Raw genomic sequence first — 13,551 nt, 5'->3', positions numbered from 1 at the left:
TCCACACAGTCAAAGGCTTTGGCATAGTCAATAAAGCAGAAATAGATGTTTTTCTGGAACTCTCTTGCTTTTACAATGATCCAGTGGATGCTGGCAATTTGATCTCTGGTTCCTCTGCCTTTTCTGAAACCATCTTGAACGTCTGGAAGTTCACGGTTCACATATTGCTGAAGCCTGGCTTGGAGAATTTTGAGCATTACTTTACTAGCATGTGAGATGAGGTGTTTGTAACAGCTTTATTTGTAATTGCTAAAACTTGAAAGCAACAAAAATGTCTTTTAGTAGGTGAAAGGATAAATAAATTGGTAACTTCAGACAATGGAATATTATTCAACACTAAAAGAAGTGAGCTATCAAGTCATGAAAAGACATGGAGGAACCATAAATGCTCATTACTAAATAAAAGAAGCCAGTCTGAAAAGGCCACATATTTTATGAATCCAACCATGTAACATTCTGAAATTGAAGTCACTCAGTGCTGTCTGACTCTTTGCGACCCCACGGCCTGTAGCCCACCAGACTCCTCCATCTATGGGGTTTTCCAGGCACGAGTACTAGAGTGGGTCGCCATTTCCTTCTCCAGGGGATCTTCCCGACCTAGGGATTGAACCCAGGTCTCCCACATTGCAGGCAGATGCTTTACTGTCTGAGCCACCAGGAAGCCATATAACATTCTGGAAAAGGCAAAATTAAGGATGCAGTAAAAGTATCAGTGGTCACTAGGGAATGAGACAGGGAAGGATGAATAGGCAGAGTAGGGAGATTTTTAGGGCAGTAAAAGTATTGGACACATATTATCCAAAGTTTGTTAATCCCATAGAATGTATAAGGTCAAGAGAGAAATTATTTCTCTCTTGGGTGATTACGATTTATCAGTGTAGGTTCATCAGTTGTAACAAATGTACCACTCTAATAGGGGATGTTGATAATGGAGGAGGCGGTGCCTGTGCAGGGTCAGGGGTATATAGGAAATTGTTATACTTCTCTCTGTTTTGCTGTGAACCTAAAACTCCTCTAAAAAATAAATCCTACCGAAAAAATTAAATTCTGATGTGTGCTACTAAATGGATGAAACTTGAAGATATTATACTGAGTGAAATAAGCTAGATACAAAAGGACAAATATTATATGAGTCCACATATGTGAAGTACAGATAGTAAATTCATAGACAGAAGTGAAACAGTGGTCCTGGGGCTGGAGGGAGATGGGTATGGGGAATTATTGTTTAACTGATAAAGAGTTTCAGTATGGGATGATGAAAAAGCTCTGGAAATGAATAAGATTGGTCTTTACACAAAAATGCTAATGCATTTAATGTTGCTGAACTGTGTACTTACCAGTGGTTGACTTATGTTGATGTATGGCAAAAAAACATCACAATATTGTAAAGTAATTATCCTCTGATTAAAATAAATAAAACTTTTAAAAAGTTATATTGGAAATGCTGAATTAAAAAATGGTTTAAAAGGTAAATTTTTTGTTATGTATACTTTACCAAAATCAAAAATATGAAAACTGTTTAAATTTTTAAAAGTGTATTGATAAATAAAGGTAGTAGAGAGAAAGTGATGCATAATTAGATCATGAGTTGGGAAACTCTGGCCCACCAATGAGCCAAATCCAGCCATACCAATTCTTTTTCGTTTATTGTCTATGGTTGTTTTTATACTATAACAACAGAGTGGAGTAGTTGTAAGGAAGACTGGCCTTCAAGTATTTATTATCTGACCTTTACAGACAAAGCTTGAACTAGACAATCTAAACCATAAGGTATAGATCATCATGGTTATCTTGGGATTCCCTGACCTCCCATCTCTCAACAGAAGCATATTTTCTGCAGAGAAAATCCTCCAGAGAAGTGGAATGTCCTTCCATTCACTTTCCAAAATCTGAATTTTATTCCTTTATAAATATTACTGATAGGATAACTATTATTTTTCAGGCATTGTGCCCATGCTTGGATACAGGCTTAAAAAGACAGATGTTCCTGCCTTCCTGAAGTTGTAAATGGAATCCAGTTTTGGTAGATAGTGGAAAGCAGTCTCTTTCCAACGAAATCTTATTTGATTGGGCAACATAGATCAAATCCAGCACCTCCTCTACATTGTAGCATGTCTGATCAGAAAACATTTTTCATGCTTTTTCAGAATCTTCTTTTTCCAGCTAACCTTTTGCCTTCTTCATTCAGATCAGATCAGATCAGTCGCTCAGTCGTGTCCGACTCTTTGCGACCCCATGAATCGCAGCACGCCAGGCCTCCCTGTCCATCACCAACTCCCGGAGTTCACTGAGACTCACGTCCATCGAGTCAGCGATGCCATCCAGCCATCTCATCCTCTGTCGTCCCCTTCTCCTCCTGCCCCCAATCCCTCCCAGCATCAGAGTCTTTTCCAGTAAGTCAACTCTTCGCATGAGGTGGCCAAAGTACTGGAGTTTCAGCTTTAGCATCATTCCTTCCAAAGAAATCCCAGGTCTGATCTCCTTCAGAATCGACTGGGCAGGTCAGGTGTCCTGGTATTCCCATCTCTTTCAGAATTTTCCACAGTTTATTGTGATCCACACAGTCAAAGGCTTTGGCATAGTCAATAAAGCAGAAATAGATGTTTTTCTGGAACTCTCTTGCTTTTACAATGATCCAGTGGATGCTGGCAATTTGATCTCTGGTTCCTCTGCCTTTTCTGAAACCATCTTGAACGTCTGGAAGTTCACGGTTCACATATTGCTGAAGCCTGGCTTGGAGAATTTTGAGCATTACTTTACTAGCATGTGAGATGAGGTGTTTGTAACAGCTTTATTTGTAATTGCTAAAACTTGAAAGCAACAAAAATGTCTTTTAGTAGGTGAAAGGATAAATAAATTGGTAACTTCAGACAATGGAATATTATTCAACACTAAAAGAAGTGAGCTATCAAGTCATGAAAAGACATGGAGGAACCATAAATGCTCATTACTAAATAAAAGAAGCCAGTCTGAAAAGGCCACATATTTTATGAATCCAACCATGTAACATTCTGAAATTGAAGTCACTCAGTGCTGTCTGACTCTTTGCGACCCCACGCCTGTAGCCCACCAGACTCCTCCATCTATGGGGTTTTTCCAGGCACGAGTACTAGAGTGGGTCGCCATTTCCTTCTCCAGGGGATCTTCCCGACCTAGGGATTGAACCCAGGTCTCCCACATTGCAGGCAGATGCTTTACTGTCTGAGCCACCAGGAAGCCATATAACATTCTGGAAAAGGCAAAATTAAGGATGCAGTAAAAGTATCAGTGGTCACTAGGAATGAGACAGGGAAGGATGAATAGGCAGAGTAGGGAGATTTTTAGGGCAGTAAAAGTATTGGACACATATTATCCAAAGTTTGTTAATCCCATAGAATGTATAAGGTCAAGAGAGAAATTATTTCTCTCTTGGGTGATTACGATTTATCAGTGTAGGTTCATCAGTTGTAACAAATGTACCACTCTAATAGGGGATGTTGATAATGGAGGAGGCGGTGCCTGTGCAGGGTCAGGGGTATATAGGAAATTGTTATACTTCTCTCTGTTTTGCTGTGAACCTAAAACTCCTCTAAAAAATAAATCCTACCGAAAAAATTAAATTCTGATGTGTGCTACTAAATGGATGAAACTTGAAGATATTATACTGAGTGAAATAAGCTAGATACAAAAGGACAAATATTATATGAGTCCACATATGTGAAGTACAGATAGTAAATTCATAGACAGAAGTGAAACAGTGGTCCTGGGGCTGGAGGGAGATGGGTATGGGGAATTATTGTTTAACTGATAAAGAGTTTCAGTATGGGATGATGAAAAAGCTCTGGAAATGAATAAGATTGGTCTTTACACAAAAATGCTAATGCATTTAATGTTGCTGAACTGTGTACTTACCAGTGGTTGACTTATGTTGATGTATGGCAAAAACCATCACAATATTGTAAAGTAATTATCCTCTGATTAAAATAAATAAAACTTTTAAAAAGTTATATTGGAAATGCTGAATTAAAAAATGGTTTAAAAGGTAAATTTTTGTTATGTATACTTTACCAAAATCAAAAATATGAAAACTGTTTAAATTTTTAAAAGTGTATTGATAAATAAAGGTAGTAGAGAGAAAGTGATGCATAATTAGATCATGAGTTGGGAAACTCTGGCCCACCAATGAGCCAAATCCAGCCATACCAATTCTTTCGTTTATTGTCTATGGTTGTTTTTATACTATAACAACAGAGTGGAGTAGTTGTAAGGAAGACTGGCCTTCGAAGTATTTATTATCTGACCTTTACAGACAAAGCTTGAACTAGACAATCTAAACCATAAGGTATAGATCATCATGGTTATCTTGGGATTCCCTGACCTCCCATCTCTCAACAGAAGCATATTTTCTGCAGAGAAAATCCTCCAGAGAAGTGGAATGTCCTTCCATTCACTTTCCAAAATCTGAATTTTATTCCTTTATAAATATTACTGATAGGATAACTATTATTTTTCAGGCATTGTGCCCATGCTTGGATACAGGCTTAAAAAGACAGATGTTCCTGCCTTCCTGAAGTTGTAAATGGAATCCAGTTTTGGTAGATAGTGGAAAGCAGTCTCTTTCCAACGAAATCTTATTTGATTGGGCAACATAGATCAAATCCAGCACCTCCTCTACATTGTAGCATGTCTGATCAGAAAACATTTTTCATGCTTTTTCAGAATCTTCTTTTTCCAGCTAACCTTTTGCCTTCTTCATTCAGATCAGATCAGATCAGTCGCTCAGTCGTGTCCGACTCTTTGCGACCCCATGAATCGCAGCACGCCAGGCCTCCCTGTCCATCACCAACTCCCGGAGTTCACTGAGACTCACGTCCATCGAGTCAGCGATGCCATCCAGCCATCTCATCCTCTGTCGTCCCCTTCTCCTCCTGCCCCCAATCCCTCCCAGCATCAGAGTCTTTTCCAGTAAGTCAACTCTTCGCATGAGGTGGCCAAAGTACTGGAGTTTCAGCTTTAGCATCATTCCTTCCAAAGAAATCCCAGGTCTGATCTCCTTCAGAATCGACTGGTTGGATCTCCTTGCAGTCCAAGGGACTCTCAAGAGTCTTCTCCAACACCACAGTTCAAAAGCATCAATTCTTCAGCGCTCAGCCTTCTTCATAGTCCAACTCTCACATCCATACATGACCACAGGAAAAGCCATAGCCTTGACTAGACGAACCTTTGTTGGCAAAGTAATGTCTCTGCTTTTGAATATTCTATCTATGTTGGTCATAACTTTCCTTCCAAGGAGTAAGCGTCTTTTAATTTCATGGCTGCAGTCACCATCTGCAGTGATTTTGGAGCCCAGAAAAATAAAGTCTGACACTGTTTCCACTGTTTCCCCATCTATTTCCCATGAAGTGGTGGGACCAGATGCCATGATCTTCGTTTTCTGAATGTTGAGCTTTAAGCCAACTTTTTTACTCTCTACTTTCACTTTCATCAAGAGGCTTTTGAGTTCCTCTTCACTTTCTGCCATAAGGGTGGTGTCATCTGCATATCTGAGGTTATTGATATTTCTCCTGGCGATCTTGATTCCAGCTTGTGTTTCTTCCAGTCCAGCGTTTCTCGTGATGTACTCTGCATATAAGTTAAATAAACAGGGTGACAATATACAGCCTTGATGAACTCCTTTTCCTATTTGGAACCAGTCTGTTGTTCCATGTCCAGTTCTAACTGTTGCTTCCTGATCTGCATACAAATTTCTCAAGAGGCAGATCAGGTGTTCTGGTATTCCCATCTCTTTCAGAATTTTCCACAGTTTATTGTGATCCACACAGTCAAAGGCTTTGGCATAGTCAATAAAGCAGAAATAGATGTTTTTCTGGAACTCTTTTGCTTTTTTCATGATCCAGCAGATGTTGGCAATTTGATCTCTGGTTCCTCTGCCTTTTCTAAAACCAGCTTGAACATCAGGAATTTCACGGTTCACATATTGCTATTAGTGATCAAGAAATGATTCTAAAAATGCAAGTCATGTCACCAGTATCATTTTTGCTTGATGTATCATTTTGCTTGATGTATCATTTTTGCATTATCTACATATGTTGTCCAGAAGGTATTAATACATGTAATTTGCTGGTATATTTTCTTAGAACAGGTATAGAACATTATCCCTGATAATGAATTAAAAAAAAGTACTAGTTTCAGAACTTGTATTTCTCAATACAAATAGTAGCATTTCCATTTACTTCATAGGGAATAAACATGATTGTTCTTAAAAAGAAGTAGATGTGAAGTAAAATTATACAAAATTTAAAATCAGTTATTCCAAAATTAGGGGATAAGTGTATCAAAACTGTCAGGTAGCAAAATCAGTGAGTTAAATTTTTTCAACTAATTGATTTATCTAATTCCATGAACTTTGGTGAATGTTTTCTGGATATTTCCTAGACTTCCTCTTATTGCCATTTTCTTCTCAACCATAATGTGATGGTATTTTCTCTGTAGACAATATCCATAATACAAATCTAAAACAAATTAAAGCACATTTAAATTTCAAAAGTGTTACAAAGGGATATAAATAGAAACTTATTAAGGATAATGCGTAGGAAGTCTAGAAATAATTTTGTTGGAGTGTTGGAGTCTAGATAATGAGACTATGGTTTATTTAATGATTCAAAGTTTAAAAAAATGCTGACTATAATCTGGAATGATAAAAGCTCAGTGTTAAGTAAAATTTTGATAAAAAAATATTGTAGGAGACAACTGAAATGTGCCATCTCTAATCCATGCTGTGTTGTCTGCAGTGGCTGATGAGGTCTCTGGTTCTAGGTAGTCGCATTTTCAGAACTAAAGTACTTTTCTTTGGACGCCTTTGCAGTTTGATTTTGTGGAAAACAAAATACATGATGTTAAGTTTCTTCAATATTTTGATCTTGAGACTTCTTCAAGAATTCTCAGCACCATTCCGTGTTCTATTTCGCACCCTATGTAACCAGTGACAGAACTAAACACTGTCAGATTTTGAGAGATGAAAATTGTATAAATTGCTTCTAATATTTCTGTTTTGTCAAATTTTACTCATCATATCATTTGCACGGTATACAGATAACTACTTCTTTTTTCATAATAGTCAACCGGTTATCTAGTGGATTTTACTATTGATAGTCCAAGAGAATTAATCAAAATTATGTAGCTTCATATTTTAACTCATTTATTTTTACAAAAACACTTCAGTTCAGTTCTGTTCAGTCACTCAGTCACTCTTTGCGACCCCATGAACCACAGCACACCAGGCCCCCCTGTCCATCAAAACTCCTGGAGTTCACAAAAACTCATGTGCATTGAGTCGGTGATGCCATCCAGCCATCTCATCCTCTGTCATCCCCTTCTTCTCCTGCCCCCAATCCCTCCTAGCATCAGAGTCTTTTCCAATGACTCAGCTCTTCGCAAGAGGTGGCCAAAGTACTGGAGTTTCAGCTTTAGCATCAGTCCTTCCAATGAATACCCAGGACTGGTCTCCTGGGTATTCAGGATGGACTGGTTGGATCTCCTTACAGTCCAAGGGACTCTCAAGAGTGTTCTCCAGCACCACAGTTCAAAAGCATCAATTCTTTGGTGACCAGCTTTCTTTATAGGCCAACTCTCACATCCATACATGACCACTGGAAAAACCATAGCCTTGACTAGATGAACCTTTGTTGGCAAAGTAATATCTCTGCTTTTTAATATGCCATTTAGTATGGTCATAACTTTCTTTCCAAGGAGTAAGTGTCTTTTAATTTTGTGGCTGCAATGACCATCCGCAGTGATTTTGGGCCCCCAAAAATAAAGTCTGACACTGTTCCCACTGTTTCCCCATCTATCTGCCATGAAGTGATGGGACCAGATGCCATGATCTTTGTTTTCTGAATGTTGAGCTTTAAGCCAACTTTTTCACTCTCCTCTTTCACTTTCATCAAGAGGCTTTTTAGTTCCTCAATTTCTGCCATAAGGGTGGTGTCATCTGCATATCTGAGGTGATTGATATTTCTTCCAGCAATATTGATTCCAGCTTGTGCTTCTTCCAGCCCAGCGTTTCTCATGATGTACTCTGCGTAGAAGTTAAATAAGCAGGGTGACAATATACAGCCTTGATGTACTCCTTTTCCTATTTGGAACCAGTCTGTTGTTCCATGTCCAGTTCTATCTGTTGCTTCCTGACCTGCATATAGGTTTCTCAAGAGGCAGGTCAGGTGGTCTGGTATTCCCATCTCTTTCAGAATTTTCCACAGTTTCTTGTGATCCACACAGTCAAAGGCTTTGGCATAGTCAATAAAGCAGAAATAGATGTTTTTCTGGAACTCTCTTGCATTTTCCATGATCCATCAGATGTTGGCAATTTGATCTCTGGTTCCTCTGCCTTTTCTGAAACCAGCTTGAACATCTGGAAGTTCACGGTTCACGTATTGCTGAAGCCTGGCTTGGAGAATTTTGAGCATTACTTTACTAGTGTGTGAGATGAGTGCAATTGTGCGGTATTCTGAGCATTCTTTGGCATTGCCTTTCTCTGGGACTGGAATGAAAACTGACCTTTTCCAGTCCTGTGGCCACGGCTAAGTTTTCCAAATTTGCTGGCATACTGAGTGCAGCACTTTCACAGCATCATCTTTCAGGATTTGAAATAGCTCAACTGGAATTCCATCACCTCCACTTGCTTTGTTCATAGGGATGCTTTCTAAGGCCCACTTAACTTCACATTCCAGGATGTCTGTCTCTAGATGAGTGATCACACCATCGTGATTATCTGGGTCATGAAGATATTTTTTGTACAGTTCTTCTGTGTATTCTTGCCACTTCTTTTTAATATCTTCTGCTTCTGTTAGGTCCATACCATTTCTGTCCTTTATCGAGCCCATCTTTGCATGAAATGTTCCCTTGGTATCTCTAATTTTCTTGAAGAGATCTCTAGTTTTTCCCATTCTGTTGTTTTCCTCTATTTCTTTGCATTGATCACTGAGGACGGCTTTCTTATCTCTCTTTGCTATTCTTTGGAACTCTGCATTCAAATGGGCGTATCTTTCCTTTTCTCCTTTGCTTTTAGCTTCTCTTCTTTTTGCAGCTATTTCTAAGGCCTCCTCAGACAGCCATTTTGCTTTTTTGCATTTCTTTTCCATGGGGATGGTCTTGATCCCTGTCTCCTGTACCATGTCACAAACCTCCGTCCATAGTTCATCAGGCACTCTATCTATCAGATCTAGGCCCTTAAATCTATTTCTCACTTCCACTGTATAATCATAAGGGATTTGATTTAGGTCATACCTGAATGGTCTAGTGGTTTTCCCTACATTCTTCAATTTGAGTCTGAATTTGGCAATAAGGAGTTCATGATCTGAGCCACAGTCAGCTCCCAGTCTTGTTTTTGCTGACTGTATAGAGCTTCTCCATCTTTGGCTGCAAAGAATACGATCAATCTGATTTTGGTATTGACCATCTGGTGATGTCCATGCATAGAGTCTTCTCTTGTGTTGTTGGAAGAGCATGTTTGCTATGATCAGTGCGTTCTCTTGGCAAAACTCTATTAGCCTTTGCCCTGTTTCATTCCGTATTCCAAGACCAAATTTGCCTGTTACTCTAGATGTTTCTTGACCTTCTACTTTTGCATTCCAGTCCTCTATAATGAAAAGGACATCTTTTTCGGGTGTTAGTTCTAAAAGGTCTTGTAGGTCTTTATAGAACCATTCAACTTCAGCTTCTTCAGCGTTACTGGTTGGGGCATAGGCTTGGATCACTGTGATATTGAATGATTTGCCTTGGAAACGAACAGAGATCATTCTGTCATTTTTGAGACTCCATCCAAGTACTGCATTTCATACTCTTTTGTTGACCATGATGGCTAATCCATTTCTTCTAAGGGATTCCTGCCTGAGAGGAGCAACCCCATGTCCAAGGAGTGGTGGCTGCACCGGCGCAAGTTGGCTGAGAGGAGCTACTCCACCTTCAAGGTCAGGAGGGGCGACCTTGTCCAAGGTAAGGAGCAGCGGCTGCACTTTGCTATAGCAGTCATGAAGAGATACCCCACGTCCAAGGTAAGATAAACCCAAGTGAGATGGTAGGTGTTGCGAGAGGGCATCAGAGGGCAGACACACTGAATCCATAATCACAGAAAACTAGTCAATCTAATCACACTAGGACCACAGCCTTGTCTAACTCAATGAAACTAAGCCATGCCATGTGGGGCCACCCAAGATGGGCGGGTCATGGTGGAGAGGTCTGACAGAATGTGGTCCACTGGAGAAGGGAATGGCAAACCACTTCAGTATTCTTGCCTTGAGAACCCCATGAACAGTATGAAAAGGCAAAATGATAGGATACTGAAAGAGGAACTCCCCAGGTCGGTAGGTGCCCAATATGCTACTGGAGATCAGTGGAGAAATAACTCCAGAAAGAATGAAGGGATGGAGCCAAAGCAAAAACCAATACCCAGTTGTGGATATGACTGGTGATAGAAGCAAGGTCCAATGATGTAAAGAGCAATATTGCATAGGAACCTGGAATGTTAGGTCCAGGAATCAAGGCAAATTGGAAGTGGTCAAACAGGAGATGGCAAGTGTGAACATTGACATTCTAGGAATCAGCAAACTAAAATGGACTGGAATGGGTGAATTTAACTCAGATGACCATTGTATCTACAAAAACACTTATTTTATAACAACTTTTCTGTTAATGAAATTCCAGCAATATATGGGTTTGTAAATGTAGGAGTCCACCTAACAATTTTCTCACTCCCACCGCCAAATTAGAAAAGTGAATAGGGAGGAATGGACATAATAAAAATGTGAAAATAAAGGAGAGTTCATAGTACAGCTTGGAGAAGGAAATGGCAACCCACTCCAGTGTTCTTGCCTGGAGAATCCCAGGGGCGGTGGAGCCTGGTGGGCTGCTGTCTATAGGGTCGCACAGAATCAGACACAACTGAAGCGACTTAGCAGCAGCAGCATAATACAGCTGTATTTCCTAAACATCAATTGTATTTCCTAAAACATATGCTTTCCAGAGATAATAACAATACAATTCATCATGCTTCCTTTGGTGTCAGTGAAGTTCAGAGGCAAACTTATAGTTTAACTGTACAATGAAGTTAATCCTGCCATTTGGCTGTCTGCATTCTTTTCTTTTCCTTATATCTTATTTGCTGATTCTTTTCCCAAAATATTATTATGCTTGCTATTGTATCTTTTCTCTGAGTTGACTTAAATCGTTTTCTAAAGAATGAGACAGAAAAATTCAAAGTTGAAAAAGCATAAAATGCAGTGTCATCACAAGAACAGGATGCGGAGGCCATGAGATCAACCATTTAGGTTGTTACTTTGACAACTATTCCTAGCTATGAGTTTTATCAAGACTAAAGTTGCCTTTATTCAGACAAACAACAGTAGGAATTTAGTACAAAAATTAAAAGATGCTTACTCCTTGGAAGAAAAGTTATGACCAACTAGATAGCATATTAAAAAGCAGAGACATTACTTTGCCAACAAAGTTCCATCTAGTCAAGGCTATTTTTCCAGTGGTCATGTATGGATGTGAGAGTTGGACTGTGAAGAAAGCTGAGCGCCAGGAATTGATGCTTTGAACTGTGGTGTTGGAGAAGACTCTTGAGAGTCCCTTGGACTGCAAGGAGATCCAACCAGTCCATTCTGAAGGAGATCAGCCCTGGGATTTCTTTGGAGGGAATGATGCTGAAACTGAAACTCCAGTACTTTAGCCACCTCATGCGAAGAGTTGACTCATCGGAAAAGACTCTGATGCTGGGAGGGACTGGGGGCAGGAGGAGAAGGGGATGACAGAGGATAAGATGGGTGGATGGCATCACTGACTCGATGGACATGAGTGTCAGTGAACTCCGGGAGTTAGTGATGGACAGGGAGGCCTGGCGTGCTGCAATTCATGGGGTCGCAAAGAGTCAGACACAACTGAGCGACTGAACTGAACAGCTCTGAAGGATGACCTCAGAACACTTACAGAATATTTTAGAGAATAACACAAACAGAAAAGCACCAAAGCAAAATCCTATGACCCTATTGGTATCTTACCTGATTTCATTACCTGGGTAAGAACCTATTCATCAACAAGTAACCAGGAATGGAAAAATTTGCAAGTGAATAATAGTAAAACAAGATTAACTCATTTTATTCCTATATTTTTATAACTTCTACCTTTTTGTGTATTAGACATAAACAGTGGCAATGTAATAACCTTGAAAATGAACTAAAATAGGTTAAGCAAGGTAGTTGTACGACTTTATAGTCAAAATGATGATGGTTCAAATCTTGGTGTGTGTTTTACTTGTCTTATGACCCTGGAGACTTCTCAACCCTTGAAAGTAAGTTTTCTCATGGTACTACAGAGATAATAACAATAGCTACCTTCATAAAGTTGTCATGAGAATCAAGTGAGGTGATAGATATACAGATAGATATGTATTAGACTATCACAATTATAAGTGGTCAATAGTATTAGCAGCAATCATCACTGTTTGTAAATACCAAAAGCATAAACTGTTTTTCTAGTGGAATCTAAAGATGTTATTTTGGGGTGCAAAAAATGAGTCCATGTGAATAATGACCAGGATGACCACAGGTGAGTTTTACAGATCAAGGGACCACCCAGGTCATTCACTTTGCACTGAACTGGGGTTTTCAGAACAATTGATTAGAGTGCTGTCCCCAGTTTAGTAGACGACCAGACCACAGGACAGGGGAGACTAACTTCTCCTGAACTCAGGTCTCTAAGAAAGCTCTGATGCCTTGAAAATCAAACAGTATCTGGCCACAGTGTCTGCAAACAATTCCAATAATTTACAAATCAAAAGGACTAGTTTTTATTGTATCTTGCCCAAGAGCTTTCTGTAACTATGAGTTCAGAATTATATGTTTTATTTCAAAGTTATCTGGTTCCTGTAATTGTTGCTTTTTGGCATGGCTGTATAGCCATTCAAAGACCCTTCCCTGTCACCCTCAGGGTCCCTACCTTTCTCTGCACACTCTTTCCCATCCTCTCCTTAACATCTCTGATCCTGTAAATGTAAGGTTAGAAGCTAGAGTTACCCTCTTGCATTAAAAGCAGACGTAAGCATCCTCCCTGCTAAAGATTCCTGGCCAATATCCTTTCAGAAAGAAATGTTCCCATTTGAGCTCACAGGCCAGCCATTTCTCAACATTCAATCACTGGTGCTATTTTACCTTCAAGGTCATTGTGTAACCGTGGCATTCATCGTTCTAGAAACATCTGTGCAGAACTTGAGTGTGAGAGTTGTAATCCAAAACTCAATAGTATTCTTTCTAGGAATATCACTAATTACAATTTCACAGAAAATGAATATCTAGTGACTGAAAGTAGAAAAAAAAAATTGGAAAGATTCACTGACCAGAGAAAACCCTCAGAAACCTTCTTTAGAGGAAAAGCTTTAAGTTATCGGATGCCACGCGATATGACAAACAGGTCTAGGTGTTAAGTAAGAAGTTCCCATCACAAATCCACAGATTATTTACTAACACTGCAGAACAGACTTGGCTACTTACAGGAAGCTGTGACTCTTATGTATGCTTT

At 39.5% G+C, this 13,551-nt stretch overlaps 1 protein-coding gene across 1 annotated transcript in view; it reads left to right on the top strand.

The window, feature by feature from the left end:
• LOC138991423 (IQ domain-containing protein M-like) overlaps nucleotides 1-13,551 on the top strand; it is a 374,912-nt gene that overhangs the window by 310,368 nt on the left and 50,993 nt on the right. Inside the window, 1 exon segment of the mRNA XM_070385578.1 lies at nucleotides 9,858-10,031. Within this exon segment, the coding sequence (XP_070241679.1) occupies nucleotides 9,858-10,031 (174 nt within the window).

This window comes from Bos mutus, chromosome 17 (assembly GCF_027580195.1).
Source record: "Bos mutus isolate GX-2022 chromosome 17, NWIPB_WYAK_1.1, whole genome shotgun sequence".
NCBI lineage: Eukaryota > Metazoa > Chordata > Mammalia > Artiodactyla > Bovidae > Bos > Bos mutus.
The sequence above is the reverse complement of the archived record's forward strand: the minus strand, read 5'-3'. Positions and strand labels throughout refer to the sequence as shown.